This window comes from Panthera pardus, unplaced genomic scaffold (genome assembly GCF_024362965.1).
Source record: "Panthera pardus isolate Hobbes unplaced genomic scaffold, ASM2436296v1 HiC_scaffold_25, whole genome shotgun sequence".
Classification (NCBI taxonomy): domain Eukaryota; kingdom Metazoa; phylum Chordata; class Mammalia; order Carnivora; family Felidae; genus Panthera; species Panthera pardus.
Genome location: NW_026526821.1, coordinates 23610128 through 23630527, shown reverse-complemented (window position 1 = coordinate 23630527; position 20400 = coordinate 23610128). Strand labels below are relative to the sequence as shown.

The 20400-nt window shown below is 52.1% G+C and overlaps 3 protein-coding genes across 14 annotated transcripts in view; 1 reads left to right on the top strand and 2 right to left on the bottom strand.

Moving 5' to 3' along the window:
• The window catches only part of LOC109272512 (fer-1-like protein 4), a 33891-nt gene extending 27896 nt beyond the window's left edge, over window positions 1-5995 (bottom strand). The window contains exons 1-14 of the mRNA XM_019458684.2: window positions 5478-5995; window positions 5158-5213; window positions 4700-4788; window positions 4500-4599; window positions 3266-3357; window positions 3029-3070; window positions 2568-2732; window positions 2003-2063; window positions 1745-1876; window positions 1421-1483; window positions 1256-1340; window positions 885-1044; window positions 575-758; window positions 311-497 (exon numbers count right to left, since the gene is read on the bottom strand). Coding sequence (XP_019314229.2) covers window positions 311-497; window positions 575-758; window positions 885-1044; window positions 1256-1340; window positions 1421-1483; window positions 1745-1876; window positions 2003-2063; window positions 2568-2732; window positions 3029-3070; window positions 3266-3357; window positions 4500-4599; window positions 4700-4788; window positions 5158-5213; window positions 5478-5556 — 1495 coding nt within the window. The 5' untranslated portion in view covers window positions 5557-5995. The remainder of the gene's footprint in view (window positions 1-310; window positions 498-574; window positions 759-884; window positions 1045-1255; window positions 1341-1420; window positions 1484-1744; window positions 1877-2002; window positions 2064-2567; window positions 2733-3028; window positions 3071-3265; window positions 3358-4499; window positions 4600-4699; window positions 4789-5157; window positions 5214-5477) is intronic.
• Window positions 45-13168, top strand: SPAG4 (sperm associated antigen 4). 5 transcript variants are annotated; one of them, XM_019458669.2, is made up of 13 exons: window positions 45-168; window positions 8832-9057; window positions 9582-9686; window positions 9974-10040; window positions 10258-10319; window positions 10533-10576; window positions 10895-10920; window positions 11043-11151; window positions 11408-11483; window positions 11655-11770; window positions 12108-12275; window positions 12800-12889; window positions 13002-13168. In XM_019458669.2, exons 2-13 carry the CDS (start codon window positions 8985-8987, stop codon window positions 13149-13151), a joined length of 1086 nt encoding a protein of 361 aa, XP_019314214.1. In that variant the 5' UTR covers window positions 45-168; window positions 8832-8984; the 3' UTR covers window positions 13152-13168. The 5 variants fall into 5 exon arrangements, with proteins under 5 accessions (XP_019314214.1, XP_019314213.1, XP_019314210.1 ...); XM_019458668.2 differs by having other exon boundaries at window positions 46-168; window positions 10258-10576; XM_019458667.2 differs by lacking the exon at window positions 45-168 and having other exon boundaries at window positions 8471-9076.
• Window positions 13169-14953: 1785 nt separating this feature from the next.
• LOC109272508 (RNA-binding protein 12) overlaps window positions 14954-20400 on the bottom strand; it is a 35032-nt gene continuing 29585 nt past the window's right edge. For all 8 annotated transcript variants that reach the window (XM_019458655.2, XM_019458663.2, XM_019458659.2 and 5 more), the window contains 15 exons: window positions 19984-20112; window positions 19705-19884; window positions 19474-19548; window positions 19321-19392; window positions 19106-19186; window positions 18847-18936; window positions 18653-18739; window positions 18430-18516; window positions 18277-18336; window positions 18064-18197; window positions 17905-17959; window positions 17607-17658; window positions 15873-16006; window positions 15484-15720; window positions 14954-15285 (listed from right to left, as the gene is read on the bottom strand). In XM_019458655.2, the coding sequence (XP_019314200.1) occupies window positions 15145-15285; window positions 15484-15720; window positions 15873-16006; window positions 17607-17658; window positions 17905-17959; window positions 18064-18197; window positions 18277-18336; window positions 18430-18516; window positions 18653-18739; window positions 18847-18936; window positions 19106-19186; window positions 19321-19392; window positions 19474-19548; window positions 19705-19884; window positions 19984-20112 (1614 nt within the window). In that variant the 3' untranslated portion in view covers window positions 14954-15144. The remainder of the gene's footprint in view (window positions 15286-15483; window positions 15721-15872; window positions 16007-17606; window positions 17659-17904; window positions 17960-18063; window positions 18198-18276; window positions 18337-18429; window positions 18517-18652; window positions 18740-18846; window positions 18937-19105; window positions 19187-19320; window positions 19393-19473; window positions 19549-19704; window positions 19885-19983; window positions 20113-20400) is intronic.

Genomic DNA, 20400 nt, shown 5'->3' with positions numbered 1-20400 from the left:
TGATCCCGTGAGGGGCGGGGTGAACGCAAGATGTGAGTGGGTTTATTTTCTCTGCGTGCAAATCTTCAGGGAGAGCACAGCTGGCGCGGCTACTGGATATGCGGCTGTCCTTAGGTTTTTGTCAACAGAGGCAAACCGAGAGTGGGGTTTGTAGTCTGGGGACCACAGGTGAGGCCCCGAAGGGCGGGGACGGCTTGGTGCTGGGTGGAGGGGCGGAGCGGGATAGCAGGGCTGGAGTTTGCGGCCAGGGGAGGGACCCAGGGCGGGCAGGACCAGGCGGAGGCAGCAAACGCTGGCCGCAGGCGCTCACCCGTGCGGCCCGGGTGTGAGATCTGCCTCAGGTCTAGCACGTGCGTGGCGACGGCCATATCGACCAAGGGTGCGTCGTCCCGCAGCTGCAGACGGAGGCCGCGCGTCAGCGGCGGGAAGAGCTCCACGAAGCTCAGCTGCTCGTTCCACTCGGGCGCCGCCGCCTCGCCGCGCACAGACGTCTCGCCCTGGGGGCCGCGGCGGAGTGGGGTCAGCACGGCACCGGGGCCCGCGCCTCGGCCGAGTGGGGACGGGAGGGACTTACCTGCTGCCCCAGGAAAGACACCCGCACGTACGGGTCCATGAGGACGCGCTGGTCCTGCAGGGCGCGGGCCAGACTGCCTAGCAGCCCCGGGCGCAGCGCGGGCAGCCCCTCGGCCCGGTACACGCGCACGCGCAGCCGCGCCCACGGCCTCGCGGCCGGCACCCCGCGTGGCAGGAGCAGGTTCCTAAGGGAGTGGGGCGCTGAGGCCGCGGAACGCCGCGGTGTCGGGCTTCACCACCCCCACCCCCCCTACGGCGTCCCGGAGGCCACGCCCGGTCTTATTCTTACCCCCACCCTCACCCCAGCTCACTTCTCGATGTCGGAACTGTGACCTGGGCCCGGGGCTGGTAGCGGAGGAGGCAGGTCCCCGCGCGCCCGCACGGACAAAGTGACTTTGACGAAGCCTTTGGTCCCAGCACGGGTGTCCCGAGGGTCGTGCAGCGGAGCCCATTTCTGGTAGAAGTGGCCATCTGGGGGCGGAGGGGCAGGCCACGGGTCAGAGGAGACCGGCGGGCTGCACTGACCCGCATTCGTGTCGGACTCGGTAGGGAGGAGAGGCAGTACATGGAAGTCCACCTTCCCAAGAGGCTTCTCTCTCCGAAGTTAGTATCTAGGGATCAGTGTCCGGAGGGTCAGTTCCCCTTGGTGCAGATGAGTCTAAAGCAGGAGAGGGTTCGCTACCTGGCTGGTCGAAGATAATGCCCAGGTCCATCCTGAAGGTGCCTATCTGGGAGGCCATAAAGGGGAGGGCCTGCGAATGGAAAGCCTGGGGGAAAATGGTGTTAGTTTTGGAGCTTCGGTATCCTCCGTTCTCTGGCGGAAACCCCTCATCCCTACCCGCCTTACCGTGATCTCCAGCAGTAAGTCTTGGAGGTGAAGCCGGGTCTCATGAAATTCGAACAAGAAGTACTAGGTTGAAGTGGGGAAACAAGAGAGGCGAAAGAACATTGGTTATATGCGAAGGGTTCACGCCAGCTGGCCCCTGCCTCTTGCAAAAAGAACGCCCTCCTTCCCCTGCTGGCGCCTCTTTGTACCCTCTCCTTCATCAAGCCCCTCTTGACCGCAGGCACTTGCTCAATTCCACCTAGGCCGCGTCCCCTCCGCGGACTGGGTACATGCTGGGTCTTTCCCATTCTCTTGTCAAGCCCATTCTTCCTTGGTCGCACACACCTCGTTGTAGAAGGGGCAATTAGTCCCGCGTTGCGTGGCGGTCACTCGGCGCTGGTCCCCCACACGCACTGCCACATAGGGGTTAATGTTGACTCCAACCAGCTTCTGGGCCTCCAGCACTGTAACCCCTACCTGAAGGGTGCAGAAGGAGGAGAAAAGGAAGCCATCCCTGCCAAGTAAGGAGGAGGGCGGGGGAACCACGTGTGTGGAGAGTGAGTGGTATTCACCAACGGCTAGGGTCTAGAGGAAGAGTGGTACCTGGAAGTCCTGAGCTCTGGACATCTGGAAAGGATCCCCTCGAGCCAGGCCCCGGGTGCGACTGCCAGAAGTACAAGGTAAGCTCTCACTTCACTTCCTCTCCCCTATCACCTACGTACTTTTGCTCAGTGCTAGGGATAAGATCTCCTCTCTTCTGGATTCTGAATCCTTCCAGTCTGTCTTGCATCCATCTCAACCCTACACCCAGAATGTGACTCATTCCTGGAGCCCTGAAACCATTCATTCATTCAACAAAGATTTGTTGGGCACCTACTATGTACCAACAAACACTATTCTAGGTCCTGGGACACTGCAGTGAACAAAAGAGACAAAATTCCCTACCCTCCTCAAGCTTTCATCCCCTACATGGGCTCCAGAAGCTCCTATGTGTGCCAGTGTAACTGTGTGTGTGAATGTGGCAGTGTCTATGCCTTAACTCCAGGACATCCACTCCTCACCCATACCCTGGGGCTGTTTGTGAGTGTGGATGAGCATGGGCCTACACGAATAAGCGCCTGAGGTTGACACACTGGTGGGTATGGGAGCAGGTGTGGGTACAAGTTACCTCCTGAGGTGGCTGAACACAACTCCAGAAAGCTCCACATCAGGCTCATCCTCCAGCTCCAGCTCCAGCTCCAGCTCACCATCTTCATTGTCCTGCTGAGCTAGGCCTCGAACTAGCCTGTGGCCCAATGCCACTGCCTGCCGCTCCAGCCGGGCCTCCCCAGGCCTGATAGGAAAGGCCTTCAAGGGACATGTCTGGAACCTGTCCCTCATCTCTGGGCACCCTTGATTTCCCTGACCCTAGGACTGACCTCTGACCCTTAGGCTGACCCCACTATTTCCAGGACTGACCCCTAATCTGGGATCCCTAATTCCGGAATTGACCCCTGATTCTAGGACTGACTTCTCACCCTGGAATTGATCCAATACTGATCCCAGACGGTGGGACTGACCCCATATCACTGACTCCTAAATCCCAACCAAGACTGACTTGGTAACCCCAGACCATCCCCACATACTTACTCCAGCTCCTGGAAGCCCACGTTGGGGATGATCAGCTCTGAGCTAGAAGGAGGATAAATGAAAGGAGTGAGGGGCCAGCCTTGACTACAGAGCTGCAACCCAGGCAGCACAGGGCCAAGGGTCACCACATCCAGCAGATCCAGAGAGGAATTAGGTACCACTTCTGCCTTCCCAAGGCCTACCTGGGCTGGGACAATCAGGCCTTGCTTAGATTGCAGGGGGCAAGAGGTGGGGTACCTGTCCCGGATGGATGCTCCAAAGTCCTCCTCTGCCCAGGCTCCAGCTGCACCCTCTGGGGGCTGATACTTCAGGTCAAGTTCCACCTGGATCTGAAAACAGACACACAATGTGCCCTAGAGCCCCCCGAACTGTCTCGGGCTAAGAGAAGTCCAAGGACAATGCCTTTTACTCCACCTATAAACAGAGACCCTCCTGGCCTGCATCCGTGGTGACTTTGTGGTTCCTCTCTGGTCATTAATAATATTGACTAACTACAACCTATGAAAAACTTAGCATGAGCAAGTTACCTCTTGAAGAGGCCAAACATGACTCCAAAATTCTCTCGTTGCTTTTGGAAATTCATTACTGTGGCCCTCATAGCTCTGCATGGTCTGACTCCTGCCAACCCTTCCAGTCCTATCTAATATGGGGTCTGCTCCTGCCCTGCACCCCAGTTATGCTCTCTCAGAGCACTGGGATTTTGCATATGCCAGTTCTTCTGCCTGAAACCTTCTCTGCTCCCACTTAGTTAACTCCTGTCATCCTTCCATTCCAAGTTCAACCAGTACTTCCTCAGGGAATTTTTGCTGACCCCCATATAGGTTACATCCCTTGGTTATACCCTTTCCCAGGGTCCTACCAGCTCTTTTGTAACACACATCTGTGACAATTTTGCATTTATTTGTGTGAATATTTGTTTAATATTTGCCTCTCTCTTTAGATACAGAACTCTAAGAGGGCAAATCCTTATCTGGTTTTGCTCACCATTCAATCCTTATTGCCCAACACAACACACACACGGCACAGCTTATAATCAGAGCTCAACAAACAACAGACTGATTGAAAAGTTCAACATTTCCTATGACTCCATATAAGGTAAATGAGGAAACAGTTTGGTGAAGCTAAATAGCTTGTTCAGGTTATCAGTAGGGAAATGGTGGATCTGAGATTTGAACCCAGGTCCATTCCTACCAGGTTAGATGACCCTCCATGAAACACTAGGAAAATTCAGTCAGGTTCATCTCTGCCTCCCACAAGAACGGAGTCTATACCGGGTAGGGAGCAGCACAGAATGGCTCTTGGCCCATGTGGGACTAAGGCAGGGGGCTACAATGAAAGGAGCCCTGGCTGGGAGGCATTGTTACCACTCCTGTCTGGATCTGGGTTTTCCTCTCTGAAAAAATGGAACTCTCTATCTAGAAGGGACACTCAAGCTTGAGGGTGGCAGGCTGAGGACTGGTGAGGACCTCACCGGGGATACCCGCAGATTCTCATCCACTAGGGCCTCCCGTAGCACCAAATGCCCAGTATGCTGTAGCTGCTGCAGGGAGATCACCAGGGTCCCCAGAGACCTGGGGATGTGGCATGGGGGTAAAAGAATGACCTAGGGGAATATCCCCTCTTACTATGTCCAGCCCCACCTGCATCCTTGGCTTCCCCAGGCCTACTCACCTGGGGCTGAACACACGGCTGCAGTTAACCACCTGCACAGACAGACATTCCGCAGCCAGCGGAGCCCCGTAGTGTGGCCAGTGGAACAGCTGGAGATAAGAGGAATCTTGTGACACACAATGCTGGACTTACCCTGACCCCCCAATCCAGAGCCTATCCTAGCCAGGAGATAGGATCCAGCCCTCCAAAGTTGGAGCTTACTTGATGACCAATGTCCCAAACCTGGAACAAACCCCTCCCCCCAACACAGGATTGACTGCAAACTAGGGCTGATCTGAGGGTAACTACCAATCAAGAACTAATCCCCCCAGTCTTGGCTTCTCAAGCCTGAGAGACTAACCCCACTTCCTGAGAGCACAGCCCCCCAAAACCAGGAATATGCCCCCCAACTCATCTGAGGAGGGACTTACATGAGCACAGATCAATGTCTCCCTATCCCAGGAACCAACCCCACTCACCTCACCAATATCTGCTTCTTGACCACAGTGAATTTTCCTTGTTTTCTGGGTGAAGCCTGCTCAGAATCAAAAACTAGTCAGTTATCAGCCCCTTCCCACAAATCACACACATACACACCCAGCACAGGGTCCAGTCCCCCTGGGCTGGGCTTACCCATGGAGAAAGGTAGTAGATGGAGGGGAGAGAGGCAGAGAAATGGGCTAGAGGAGAGAAGAGACAGGCTGGAGAGATGCCTAGGCACTGGATTGGGGGACCTAAGGAGGAGGAATGGGAAACCCTCCAGTTGCAAAAATCCTTAGAGCACCCCTACAAGCCTCACCCCGAAAGCTGAGCCTCACTTGTCGGTCATGGCTGCCTGGCAGCCCCATCAGTCGCCGCACACGCACAATCAGAGCCATTGTCCCAGGGCCACTGGCTCTCCCTCTGCCCGTCTGCCCTCCTGCCAACCTGCCTGTTCACCTGAATCACCTCTGACTCACTGGACTCACCCAGCAAGTTCAGCAATCCCTGCCCTTTAGTCAAAACACACAGGCAGGCTTGGGGGGGTCATGGGTGAAGAGAGAGCTGAAGGACTGAGAGAAGGAGGTAAGGTTGCTGTGGTCTGCTCTGTCCTCCCTGCCTCTTCCAGCTTCAGCCTCCCACCCTGCATCCACCCTTGTGAAGTGGGAGCTGGGATAGGGTGGGGATGGAACCAAGGGGAAAGACAGGACCCTAGTTTGTCCCCACTAGCCAATGAGGCCTCAAGGGCAACGGGTCTCATGGTGCTCCTTTTTCATCTCTCTGTCCTCAATGCCAAGCTCAGGGTCTGGTGCATGGTAGACCCTCAAAAAGCTTTTTAAATAAATGGGCGGATTGATAAATGAATCCCCGAGCCCCCAGCATTAGTACTACAGGCATTCAACACATTTGAAATAATGAGTGGTTGAATGTGTGTCCCTAGCTTGCACATAGCAGGTATTCAAAACACTTCCTAACCAGAAAACAGAGGTCCTTAACTTGGGGTCTTACATAGATAGGCTGCAGGGAGTCTGCAAACTCTTGAACTTGCCTATAAAATATTGAGTAATTGTGCATGCTGCGCATTAAGCTCCTCCCATATCCTTAAACAGATGCGCAATATTTTTACTGAATGAAGGAATGAATGTATCTGATAGTTTGAACCCATGTGTGATTGTAACTATGTGTTGAGTGTGTATCCTGGCCATCTATTTAGTTATTCTATTTAATGACACCTCCTATATGTAGGACTTGTGCTATGCTACCCTGTGGGGGAAGGGGTGCAGCCACAGCAGTGAATTGGACATGTTCTCTGTCTTCCAGTAGCTTCATGGACTCCAACATCAAACAAGGCCTAGAAAGACTGTAATTCCCATCAGAGCAGGAAAGGGTCAGGACTCAGGAGCTCAAGAAGAGGGAGGCCAGGGGTGCTTAAAATGGGCTTTGAGGGGACACCTGTTTGGCTCAGTCAGTACAGCATACGACTCTTGATCCAGGGTGATGAGTTCAAGCCCCATACTGGGCATGGAGCGTACTTTAAAAAAGAGATAATAAAAGAAATAAAATGGACTTTAAGGACAGGAGTTGAGCAGAGAAGGACATCCAGGCAGTGGGAAGGAATGCAGGGTGTGTTTTGGGACCTGTGATTTGTCATTTTGACCTGTGTACGAGAAATGTATTAGGTGGCAGCAGACATAAAATTTAGACCATCAGAGGAGCTAGACCATCTTGTTGTGTGGCCTTAAGCCAGACATGATGCCTCCTTGTGCTTCAGCTTCTTCAACTCAATAGTGGGGTTGGAAAGCCCTGTTCTGTGTCCCAGGTGTTAGCTGCTCAATTGAGTTTTGAGGTCTATAAAACACCAAACAGGCATAGGTTGTTCTGTTTCTAAGCAAGGTCCAGGTTAGACCTCAAGATTCCAGATGTTGGGGGAGGGCTTCCCCTCCTCCGCTGATGTATGGGGGCACTGAGATCCAAAGGGGGACCAGAATTCTTAGTTCACAGTGCCCTGGCCTTTCCCTCCCTTTACCCCTGAACTCTGTGACATCTAATCAAGCAAGGTATTGAAGCCACCCCTTCTGGAAACTAATGCAGGCACCTCCCCTTCTGGGCAGGAACACAACCTGGCAAGTTCTCGCTCCCCCCCCCCCCCCCCAAGAACTGACACTTCACTTCCTAACATTCCAAAGAAGATGGGATGTGGCAGAAAGAGTACTAGGCTCTAGGGCAGGATTTTGGAATTCTAATCTCTATCATGCACTGTGTGGTGTCTGGAAAGTCCTTTCCCCTTTCTGGACCTATTTGCCTAGCTATAAATGTGCATATGCACTGCATTACTTTCCCTCCCTCCTTCCTTCCTTCCTTCCTTCCTTCCTTCCTTCCTTCCTTCCTTCCTTCCTTCCTTCCTTCTTCCTTTCTCTCTCTTTCTTTCTGCATTGCTTTTCAAAGTGTGGTCCTTAATGAGGATCACACATGTGGTTGTTAAAAATGCACATTCCTGCACCCACTCAAGAAATGCTAAAGTAGATTCTTAAATTGTACCTGCAAACCTGAATTTCTGTTCTGTTGCAGGAGTTCTGGGAACTCTGGTCTCCTGTCTGTGACTTTCTGTGATTCCTCATTGCATTTTCAGTATCTCAGATGGTTGGTTTGAGTGTGGGTATGGTGTTTGGTGCATACTGAATGAAGTCTTAGCCCACAGACCTTTGGTGAATATGGGTCTGGGAGAGGGAACCACGGATCCTAAGGTCAGAGTTTCCTAGCCTGATGACAAGGATGAAAAGAGGGGCCTGAAGGGTTTGCAGAGCAAAAGAAACTGAGTATTTTCTTAGATGTGCCCTGGGTGACATTCATTCATTAGGCCTATCTAGGTCCTGGGTATACACTAGTGAACAAAACAAAAATACCTGCCTTCATAAGTTTTTATGTTCTAGTGAGTGTGATAGGCAATGAAGAAATATATAAGTAAAATATATAGCATGTTGGTGATATGAGCTGAGGAGAAAAACAAAGCAGGAAGGGGGATAGAAATTCTTTCACGCCAAGTGCAGAAGATAGAAAGTTCTGGGAAGTGATGTGATGTCATCACTTGCTTTTTTTTTTTTTTTAATTTTCTTTTTTTTAACGTTTATTTATTTTTGAGACAGAGAGAGACAGAGCGTGAACAGGGGAGGGTCAGAGAGAGGGAGACACAGAATCTGAAACAGGCTCCAGGCTCTGAGCTGTCAGCACAGAACCCGATGCGGGGCTTGAACCCACGGACCGCGAGATCATGACCTGAGCCAAAGTCGGACGCTCAACCGACTGAGCCACCCAGGCGCCCCTGTCATCACTTGCTTTAACATGGGAAAGAATGAGACTGCCAGGCTCCCAGGGACGTCACGACTAGCTCTGTGACGCATCGTCAGGGAGTTCCGTAGAGATCACGGCTCCTTTATGACGTCAGCAGCTGGGCCCAGATAACAGAGGAGGTTAGATCCCGCCGGGGGGCCCGCCGGCTGCACGCAGGGTCCGTGAGGTCTCCGCGGCGCACATTAGCTGAAGGAGGGCCGAGAGCCTTGGCAGCTGCGGCGGCGACTTTGGTGTCCGTGACAGGGTGCCCCGGGGTCAGGATGCGGCGGAGCCCCCGCCCGGGCTCGGCGGCGTCCCCGCATAAGCGCACGCCCAACTTCTACAGCGACAACAGCAACAGCTCAGTGAGCGTCACCTCGGGGGACAGCAGCGGGCACCGGTCAGCTGGGCCGGGGCCCGGGGAGCCCGAGGGCAGAAGAGCCCGGGGCTCGAGCTGCGGTGAGCCCGTCTTGAGCGCAGGAGTGCCCGGAGGAACCACATGGGCTGGAAGCCCTCGGCAGAAGCCTGCGCCTCGGAGCTACAAAGGGCCGACCGCCTGTGGCGCGGCAACCGTGAGGGGCGGGGCCTCGGGTGCGGGCGGGGTCGAACCCGGGAGAGCTGAGGGAGGGGGCAGGGCATAAGGGGCGGGGCTTGGCACGGAATGGGGATAAATATCTGGGCACCTCCTAAGGGGCGGGGCCTATGGGGTGAAGAGGGGAGACACCAAATAAAATTCTCTAAGGGGCGGGATCTAGGTGTGATGGACGGTCCTGGGAAGGGGCGGGGAAAGTTTTGATTGGACAACACTGAGAAAGCGCGGCCTTGGTGTTAACATAAGTGGCTACCAGAGAAATGGGGCAGCACCAACACTTGTCTGGGGGCGGGGCCTCCGTTTGGCCGGGGGACTGATGTCTTGACCGAGCATCCCAGAGGGGCGGGCTCAGAGTGCTGAGCACCTGGGATGTGCATGCAGTGGGACCAATGCCGGTTGGGGGGTACTGCCCCGCTTCTGGGCTGGGGAACCTGCGGCCTGGTCCCGCGGAAAGAGTGGACCTGCCTTGCGCAAGGCCCCAATGGCGCCCTTGGGCTCCCGCAGAACCGGCTGGCTCTCCCGTAGTCTCTGAGGAGCAGTTCGACCTTCTCCCGACCCTGGATCTGAGGCAGGAGATGCCTCCACCGCGCGTGTCCAAGAGCTTCTTGAGTACGGGCCAGATCAGCCCGGAAACCCTCTGACCTTCCAGCTCCCCTCTCTGAACTCCGGTTCTCATTTCTGAGACCCTGTTCGTTTTGAGTCCTTGGCCCATGTCAGTCTCCAGCCCCTTCCCTGAGCCCGATCCACCTTCTCTGAGCCTGAACTCATTCTCCGTGCCCCCATCTAATGCTCCTAGCCCACTCCCCTCTTCCTGAGCCTCTTCTGAACCTCGAACCCCACGCTTACCGAGCCCTTCTTCACCTCTTCCCCCTCTGAGGCCCCTCTCCTCTCCCCAGGCCTGCTGCTTCGGGTGCTGAGCGTGTTGTTGTCCCTGGTAGGAGACGTGCTGGTCATTGTGTACAGGTCAGAGGGAGGGAATGGGGAGCTCCAGGGACTGCTTTTTGGAGGGGATAGGGAGCAGAGCCGGGCCAGCAAAGGCTTGACCCTGACTCAGATCTGGCTGTTGAGTCTGACTCAGATCTGGCTGAGTCCTGTCGGCGGGAGCTGGGTCTAGTACCTTGGCGTGAGGGCTGTGGGGTTCACGAGGGTCTGGGTCCTCAGCTTCCCTCCGGTTCTTCAGGGAGGTCTGTTCCATCCGCTTCCTGCTCACGGCCCTGTCACTGCTGAGCCTCTTTCTGGCAGGTGAGGGGGTGGCGAATCCCCTGGGGCCCCCGCCCTGGATGCTTTGGAGCCAAACCCGGCACATTTTCTCCTGTATCCCTCAACACCCTGAGCACCTTCAACTGCTCACGGTCCCCTTCAGAGCCCCCTCAAGGCTTTTCTCTCCTCACTGTCCCTTTATGCCAAGGAAACCCTCTCCCTTGGCTCCCCCTGAGACTACCCCTCTTTCCCCAGCACTCTGGTGGGGGCTGCTGTATCTGGTCCCTCCTTTGGAGAATGTGAGTCAGGGCGTCTGTATCCTAGGGTGGGTGCGTGGCAGGGTGCGTGAACCTGGAGGTTTTGTGGGTCCCCTGGCCTGGTGGGAGGGGGACAAGTGCTGGAGGGTCGAATCCTAAGGAAGGGCTGGATATAGACAGATCCCTGAGGGATTGTGCCCAGAGGCAGCTGGGGGTCTCTGAGGGGTCCTGGCAGGTCGGGGGGTGGGGACAGTCCTCAAAAAGAAGGCCCTTTGAGTCCGGCTGCTCCCAGGCTGAAGTGGGAGAAGGGAGTGGGTGGGACTGAGCTGTGCTGTCTTTTGTGCCTCCCTCCCTCCATAGGAACCTAAGGAGATGCTGACTCTAAGGTGAAAGTGGGCACCTGGGGTGGGGAATTAGGGGGCGCAAAGGTGTTTCTGTGCGGGGCCTTACGGGAAGCGCCCAGGGGGACCGGGAGCCAACCCCACCCGTGCCGACCTCCCGCCTGCAGCGAGTATCACGAGCGCGTGCGCTCCCAGGGGCAGCAGCTGCAGCAGCTCCAGGCCCAGCTGGATAAACTACACAAGGAGGTGTCCAGCGTTCGCGCAGCCAACAGCGAGGTGAGCCCCGCAGCCCGCGGCTGTCCAGCGCACCGCCCCGTGTCTCGGCCCGCCGCTCAGTCCACCTCGGAAGCCCCCTGCGGAGCGCCGCTCCCTGGGTCGCAAGCCGTAAACCCCGCCGCCCCGGAGTCCCTACTTCGGAGTTTCTCCCAGGACCCACAAAGTCTATAGCAGACAACCTAGCCCCAGAACTTTGCCTCCCTGTAAACCTGCCCGCTAGCTCCGTCCCTCCAGGCCCTGTCCTCCCTCTTTTCAGAGAGTGGCCAAGCTCGTATTCCAGAGGTTGAATGAAGACTTTGTGAGGAAACCTGACTATGCGCTGAGCTCTGTGGGTAAGACCCAGAGACACTGCGAGACTGAGACTCAGAGACACCGGAAGAGACGGAGACCTTGACACAGACAGACCTACGCACATGACCGGTCCGAAGAGACCGACCTCAGAGACCCTGCCCCACCTGTCGGTCAGGCCTGGGAGCCTGAATGATTGCTTCTCCCTGCTCCAGGGGCCTCCATCGACCTAGAGAAGACATCACACGACTATGAGGATGCGAACACTGCCTACTTCTGGAATCGCTTCAGCTTCTGGAACTACGCTCGGCCGCCAACAGTTATCCTGGAGGTGGGCCTGGAACTTGGATCCCAGAACGGGGCAAGGGACGGGTTGCTGGGGAAAGGACTCAACAGCTCGCTGGAGGTGGGACCCGGCTGAGCTGGGGGCGTGGCGATGGGCGGGGCCCTGCCTGAGGGAGGATGGGCCCGGCTGGAGGCGGGGCCTGGCGGTGCGAGGGACTGGACACCGGACAGGATCTGGCTGCATATAGACCCGGGTGGAGGACTGGGCGGGGCCGATGGAGGGGTTGAGCTGAGGGCGGGGCCTATCAGAACCAATGGCCAGGCTGGGAAGGGCCGCAGTCGCTCGGTACGTGGGTTCTGAAGGTCTACCTGCTCGCCTGCAGCCAGATGTGTTCCCTGGGAATTGCTGGGCTTTTGAGGGCGACCAGGGTCAGGTGGTAATCCGGCTACCGGGTCGCGTGCAACTGAGTGACATCACCCTGCAGCACCCACCGCCCAGTGTGGCACACACCGGGGGAGCCAACAGCGCCCCCCGCGACTTCGCAGTCTATGTGAGTGAGGCTAGGGCTACGGGAGGTGGGGCGGATTTTGCCTAGTAAGCACCAGTCATGAAAATTGGTGTCACTGAGTCTTCGGTTGCTCATCTACATAATGGAGATACTACCACTCGCCTCTCAGGCCTACAGGTTATAAATAATTATAACCATATCCAAACTTTAGTTATGGCTTTATTGAGCCCTTAGTCTGTACTGAGTACTTTACATGGATCATCTTGCATCCACTCAACAACCTATGAAGTGCCCTCATCTCCCCCATCACTGATGAGAAGAGTAATGATCAGAAAGGCAATCTTATTTGCCAAGGTCACACAGCTAACAATTGGCCAGACTAAACTTTGCAACCTGGTTTCTTGGAGCCCACATTCCACACTACACTATCCTAAAACCAAAAAATAAAGGAGAGAGTGCAGCTATTGCACACCATAGTAGGTCCTCAATAAAGTTGCTTTCTCCCTCTTCCACCTGTGCCTCACTGTCCCCCCCCCCCGCCCCCCCGCTTACTCTTCACCTACCAGGGCCTCCAGGCTGATGATGAGACTGAAGTTTTCTTGGGGAAATTCACCTTCGATGTGGAGAAATCAGAGATTCAGACTTTCCACCTACAGGTGTGTGTCTCTGGGGGTGAGGGTGCTAAAGGAATAGGACAGTGAGGGAAGATTGGGGAGGAAGGCAGCCCTTGGGACAGCAGGCCTTGGCATGATCCATTTGTCTCCCCAGAATGACCCCCCAACTGCCTTTCCCAAGGTGAAGATCCAGATTCTAAGCAACTGGGGCCACCCCCGTTTCACATGCTTGTATCGAGTCCGAGCCCATGGCATGCGAACTTCAGAGGGAGCAGGGGACAGTGCCACGGGGGAACCCCATTAAACATGCTGATTGTTGGAGTAGAGTGCAGGTCTGTGCTGAAAGAAGCTGGAATCATACTGAGGTGTTTCTTGGGGGAAATCTGATTGCCTTTGGCCTATTGGTTGGGGGAGTCTACTTTCCAATGCGCTCTCTTATTGGAGAAGTTCAGATCAATACAGTAGCAGCAGCTCATGTTTATGGAGTACTTACCACATGCAAGAGATGGTGCTCTGGATATTTTACACATCGTCTAACTAATCCTCACAACCGTGGAAGGGGAAACCACTCGGGTCAGGGAATGCTCAAGAACATACAGTTAGTGAGGAACAGTGGCACAGGATTCAAATCTACCTTCCCCCAGAGGCCACCCTCTTTAACTCAGAGCTGCCAGTCAGCCTGAAGCCATGTTTGTACAGCTCAATTCCTACCCCCAACCTCTGGGAAAGTCCCCTCAACTCCTGCTAGGTGCAGGTGGAGAGGTTAACTACTTTTTTTAGGTTAACACTCAAAAACTAAGGAGACCTGAGAACCTCTAGGAAGCATCTGAGAGTAGATGCAGGCCTGGTACCCCTACTCAGGTTGTCTTTACTGCTAGGCACAGGCAGTCTAGTGTTCAATCTGTCCCTGCCCTCAGGGAGCCCGGTAGGGGAGAGTGTTAACCTAAAAAAAGCCTATAAACAGGCTATTCAGAAGAAATATAACCATAAACACATGAATGATATCTAGCCTTCAAAATTAAATAGATCCAAGCTAAAAATGACAAATTTTTTTTTGCCTGTCAGATTAACAGAAAAGGGGTAAAAAAATTAAAAAAACCTGTTATGGAGAGCATTTTACAATATCTATTAAAATTTTAAATATTCTTATCCTTTGATCTAGCATTTCTACTTCCAGGAACCAATCCTTCAGAAATATTGCTGCACAGATAACTGTACAAGGATATTCATTACAGCACTTTGTAGTAGAACAAAATCGGATGGGACCCAAATCTCAATAATGGACTGGCTAAATAAGCTACAATACGCTCATACAAATAATACATAGGCATTAAAAAGAATAAGGTCACCAAAAGTTCTAATGGGCAAGACACCCAATATAACAAAAACAAGGTACAAAGAGTATGTATAATATCCTACTTAGAAAAAAAACGTCAGACTTAGGAAACACATGAACCTTCACCTCTCATTATCTATTTTTATATTTCAAATAATTTTGTAGTAACTAGCATACATTTTAAAGCATGTTAAAATAGTATACACAATATGATCCCATTTTTGTAAAATAAAAAACATGTATACATTATAAATCTGCATTATGGACTAAAAAATCTGTACCAAATACTTTATTGGCACATTGGAGTTTAGATGATAATATTTTTTGTGTATTTTTTCTCTTACAATGAATACACATATTAATTTTCTAGTAAGAAAAAAATAGCTGTTAAAAATTTCAGGCTTGTGGTCTATCTTTAGGATTAGAACCACCACTGCTCTCTCCTGCAGGAAGTCTAGCATGATCCATGCACCATCATAAAACTCCTCCCTCCCCTCGCACTTTCCACCTTGTCTTCGTTCCCAGCTCAGCTCTGTCCTAAGGCAGTGCAGGCTGGGTGTTTGGCTTACACTTGATCCTTGTATTTTTTAAAAACAGAGTCAGTGTCTCTACACATCTAGCGAGGAATATCCAATTTCTTTGATTGGGGCTATGCTGTCAGAGGTATCCTTCATTCAACAACCCCTAAGGTGGACAAACTGAGGCTCAGGAGAAATAAACATGGTTAACAGCAGATTTCCACTTAAAAACACAGAGTGGTGGCAAAGCAGTGATCTTCATTGATTTTTATTGAATAAAGGACTCCAGGGGCAAGCAGGAGAGATCAAAAGCAACAATAGCAGGAACAAATATAAAAATATAAAATGTAAAGTGCAAGCACTGGGGAATGTGTGCAGGGTTGAGTTGTGTCCTTGGGGGACACAAGGCTGAGGACTAGCCACAGCCTACCCCCTAAAGGAATCTAGGTCTGAGCGGCCTGTGCAGGGCCCTTGGCTGGGGGTGGAAGTGGCTTGAATGGGGCCCAACCTTGGGCCTTGAAGTAGGAGACCAGTTGTATAGGTACCTCTGCGAGCACAGTCTGTGCCAGTGCCTCCCGAGGGGCCTGCCAGGAGAAGAAGGGCAAGGTCAGTGGTGGCCCCCTAAAAGCATCCCATAGTTTACATTTCATAGCAAAGAAAGGATACAAATCCCAACACCCAAACTTGCCCAGACTTAGATGAAAGGGTAAGTATCCCCACTCAGACAGAGGTGGAGGGGTAAGCTCCCAGATCTGATCTGCCCCCAAACTTGCCCCACTCACATTCTGGAAGCGACGGTAGGGCACAAACTGCACTATATCACGGGCAGCTGCCTCCCCGGAGCGCGTATGCAGGGGTCCACCATCAGCATCCAGCTGCTCCATGGCCTCAAAGTCAGCACCACCCACACCCACGATGATCACCGACATGGGAAGGTGTGAGGCACGCACCACAGCCTCACGTGTAGCCTCCACATCTGTCACAGCACCGTCGGTCAGCAGCAGCAGCACAAAGTATTGCTGGGGATAAGCCCATTCATAAACTGAGGCAGACCCTCCAAACACCCCAGCTACACATCCCCACATTGACAAGAAGTCCCTTGTTACATAGTCCTAAAGGGAGCCCTTGACCAAGACTGCCCACCACTACCTCTACCTCTCATGATCCTCACCGAGGCAGTCCTCTGATGTGCAGCCTGGGTTGCAAACCTGGCCACATGGTTGATAATGGGTGCAAAGTTGGTGGGGCCATAGAGGCGAACTTGGGGCAGGGCTTGGCGATAGGCATCCACAATGCCCTGGATGCCTAGAAAAGGAGGGCAAAAAAAAAAACCACACTAAAATACTGAGCCTCTTCAGGGTTGAGTCAGTCCTGACATCACCCCATCCTGGCCAAGGAGATTTGAGAACCTGGGTGCATTTCGTTTGGCCACCCCTATAACCCAAGGTACTTAACCTTATCCTACAGATGGAAAAATTAAGACCAAAGAGAAAAAGAGCACTTGCCCTAAATCACAACTTGAGTTAACACTAATTAAGGGGTCTCCTAAACAAATCTAGGACAGTTGAGCATCAGATTACAACCCACTTAATAATGAATTATAATCTAATTACTAAAATAAGAATCTATGTATATTAAATAATTACCGGGAAGGAAGAAGCTCTTAATTTTTTTTTCCAACCTCCCTCCTCCCCCCATAACTCAGTCTAAGAAGCTCTTAATAAATGTAGGAGGAATTACAAAATCATTTGGCAATCTTAGAGATAACTGATTCACGCAAAGATCAATATGAGCTAAACCCAGAGAATCCTAGTTAATGAGTAACTGGATATTTATATAGCCTCAAAGTATCTTCCCAAAAGATATTTATTAATCACAAATAGTGGAGAAACCTGGTAGTAGACTCTACCTTAACCAAGTGATCAAAGTTAACATGATTGGTAGTAGGATAAATCAACATCATGGGCCTTCTGACATGGTGCACTGAGAAGAACACCCACCACAAGTACATAATTTGGATCTATCATAAGGAAATACCAGGTAAACCCAAACTGTGAGACATTCTACAAATTACCTAGCCTATAATCTTAAAAAATTTCAATTATCATGACAGACATGAAGAATTCTGGAAGACAAAACAAGTGAATGCATTACACGATCTGAGATTTTCTTTATGCTGTAAAAGACAACTGGCAAAACATGAATAAATTCTAGACTTGATAATAGTATTGATGTTAACTTGCTGATTTTGGGAGTTGTACTGTAGTTACATAAGAGAATATCTTTGACTTTAGGAAACACACACTTAACTATTTAGGGATAAAGGGAGCAAAGTTGGTGGGGTCTCAGAGGCAAACTTGGGATAGGACTTATTCACTATAATTCTCAAAACATTTCAGGAAAAAAAATATGTGTGTGTTTATATATACAGACCACTTTAGTTTGTTGTCCATGTTGGGGGAGCCACGAGGTTTGGAACCTCTCTAGACAAAAGAGTTTGGGTAAAAGTATCCTAAAAAGAGCTGAACGAAGGCTTCCACTGATGCCCAGATAAGTACCAGTGAGCTTCCAGGCAAAGATGATAATAGAGAGCACTTGGTATTTGCCGAGGCTTACTTCTTCAAACTTGACATATATCGTCTCCTTAAATATTCAATATCTTATAGTATTTATCCTTTTTATGAAGCCAAAGCACACTGGCCCCAAGTCACATGGTTTTAGCAAGACGCAAGATAAAGATTTGAGACCTAGATTTGAGTCTCTTAGAGACCTAGCTCTAAAATCCACTCCTCTGGACAACAGGATCAGATACCTGCCTCTATTACCCCACACTCCCTTGTCTGCACAGGCTTGGCCCTCTAGGTGTGGACAGATCTGCCTTATGTTGGAGGTTGGAGGAACTTACCTGTGCAGTAGGGGTTATTGGGGTTGAAGTTCAAGGCAAATTCATGGGAGACCTGAAGGCAAGAATGAAAATGAGGTTCTTTCTCTATGGTCATATTTGTGTAAAGAAACAGGACATTATGGTATATGCCAAGCATTGTATAGGAACTATTTAGTCCTGAGTACTTGTTGTGCATATGCCTATAGGGATATATCCCTGCATCTCCACATAAAGCTGGGTGCCAGACAGCAAATCTACGTCATCCCCCCAAATCAGGACCCTGACACTGAAAATAGAGGAGTTGGGGAGCAGTGCTCACCTGCCAATCAGGGGGCACCTGGGCCCCAAATCCAAATGCTGGGAAAAGCTTGTCCCTGTGGAAAGACAGTGAGTTGGAGAAGAGGCAGAGAGGGGACTGTGACCCTAGAGGCTGAAACATCTGCAGGGAGGAGGGCGGGCAAGAGAACAAGTTACTCACGAATCATAGTCCTGAATCACGCTGCCCACACTCCACAGTGCTGTCAGGTACTCGTTGACCCCTGTTGGGCTCAGGTAGTGCAGGGAGTCCGGGGAGGAAGGGTCTCCATTGGAGCCTGTGAAGTCTATACCAACCTGGGAGGAAGGGAGGAGGGGAGCTGAAGGCCACTTTGAGCTCCAGATCTGTTCTGTTGCCCCTGATAAAGCAACTTACAGTGAAGTTGATTTGACAGCCTCCCATCACATAGTCCAGGAAGGAATACTGTGTTTCTACCTGTAGATGAAACCAGGGTCACAGCTGAGGTGAGGAAATTGGGGCTATGGAGCACAGGGGTCAGAGCCTGGGTCACACGGGCTAGTGTCTCACCTGGCAAATCTTGACACAGACAGTCCCAGAGTTCTTGTAGCTTTTCTTTTTCTGCTGTTTCTCAGGGTGGATGCATTCAAAATTGGCCTGGTGAGGAAAGAAAAACTAGGGTAGGAAACTCCCAGAGCATCAGCCAGAACTAGAGCTGCTCTGCCCTCCCTCCCTCCCTCCCTGGGGCTGCAGTCCTTTAGGCCCACCTCAACACCCTTGAGCTGGGACTCACCGGGACTGCTTGCAGCTGGGCCAAGCTGGTGTAGAAGGTACCAATGAGATCATGTGAACCATCACTGTCATAGTCTGAGCATCGCACCTGAGGCAGGGGGAGGAGGGGGAGGTGAGTATGTATATATAGTGAGAATAAATCCCTCCCCAGGCTCTCTGCCCCTGGTCGGTCCATTCAGGAGGCAAACTCCTCACCTGGATGGGTGTGCTGGGGTCTCCCCCACAGAAATGCTGAAGGGGAACAGAGAAGCGCTTCCATGTAGGGTTCAAGTTGTTCTTGATTACCTGAAGGTGGAGGGCAAAGCCTCTAGTAAGTTCTGGGCTGGCATATGGGGAGCTGTCATCCTTCCTTATCCATGTACAGTCTTGCTCTCCCTATGTTCCAAACCTTGATAATCACAAGCCCCAGGGATTCTCTCATAACCCACTCAGTCCAACACCAGGGGTCTCACACCTCAGATCTGTATACCAGGTGCCATTTCCCATCACTCTGACGGAAGAACTCCAAGAATGGATCCGATTTTCCCAGGAAGTCCTGTCAATGCCACAGAGACCCCAGTGTAAGACTAAGGGAGAGACAACTATACCAGTCCTCACCCCTGCCCCCCAACATACCATCCCTGTCCCCTTAATTCTTAAATCCCCAAGGCTGCCTCCTTCCAGACACACCTTCTTATCTAGGTTTCTGGCCTCCACCTCCATGGTCACTACACGACTATCCTTCATCTCCTGAGCTGATACCTAGGAAAGGGAGGCAGGAGACTGTATCACCTCATGAATTCCTCTTTGACGTAACCCCCTTCCCCCAGAGTTCTTCCTTACCGTGATGGTCCCCCGTCCAGCAGGTTTTCCAGGCTTCAGCATCAAGGGCAGAGTTATTATCTGGCTGGACACAATCTGGGGCAGAGCAGGGGTGGGTGAGAGAGCAAAATCTCAGACAGGGTTAGGTCTTGCTTGACCCCCACCTCCTCCATGTTCCAGACAGTCTGGGTGGTCTGTTAGGGCTCTTACTGAACATGTGTCTGAAAGATTTTAATCCCTAGCCCTACATACCTGTCCTAGGGAACACTCAGCCCCTCCTAGGAAGTCATCATCCCCCAGCTCAGGTGTCTTGTTGTCTATGTCATAGATGCCAAATCGGAGCTTCTGAACTGTTTCAAAGTGGTACTCAAGCTGCAGAGTCTTGGAGAACTCGGGGCTCGAGCAGTTCCGTACTCGCTCAGTTCGGCCAAGCTGTGGGCAGAGGCCAATTAGCGTAACAGTCATACACTCTTCAACCCCCAAAATAGTTCTAGCCTCCCTCCACAACCTTAAACCCACAGTCCTTCTCACCTCAGCCCAGTTGCCCCCTCCCACATCCTGTAAAAGGACGCAGAGTGGGTCAGACTTAGAGCCGATGTCCTTGTCAATGAGATGGTCACAGGAAATGGACAGCTGAACCAAGGTCACACAGTGGGCCATCTGGGAAGAAAGGACCTAAGTCAAGCACTGAGGGCCCTTTCCACCCTTCCCTGACTACAGGTCCCAGTTTAGGAAGGCCAGCAGGCTTCACCCAGGCAGGGCTGAGCCTGTATCCAGCTCCATGACACCCAAGGAAGAGAAGATCCTAGAGCCTCCATACTCCTCTAATTCCTTAGGTGAACTCCACGGGACAGGACATGGTGGGTACAACCAACCCTGGTATGATGGGAAGATGCAGAAAAAGTATACTGGCCTCCATCAACAACTTTGACCCCAAACTTGTCCTCA

What these genes read in the sequence shown, in the direction of transcription:
- SPAG4 (XM_019458664.2), top strand. Translation starts at nt 8,767, where the DNA reads ATGCGGCGGAGCCCCCGCCCGGGCTCGGCGGCGTCCCCGCATAAGCGC. An exon ending in CGTGTCCAAGAGCTTCTTGA is followed by an intron (nt 9,687 to 9,973) that starts GTACGGGCCAGA and finishes TCCTCTCCCCAG; the next exon opens with GCCTGCTGCTTCGGGTGCTG. An exon ending in CCCGCGACTTCGCAGTCTAT is followed by an intron (nt 12,276 to 12,799) that starts GTGAGTGAGGCT and finishes TTCACCTACCAG; the next exon opens with GGCCTCCAGGCTGATGATGA.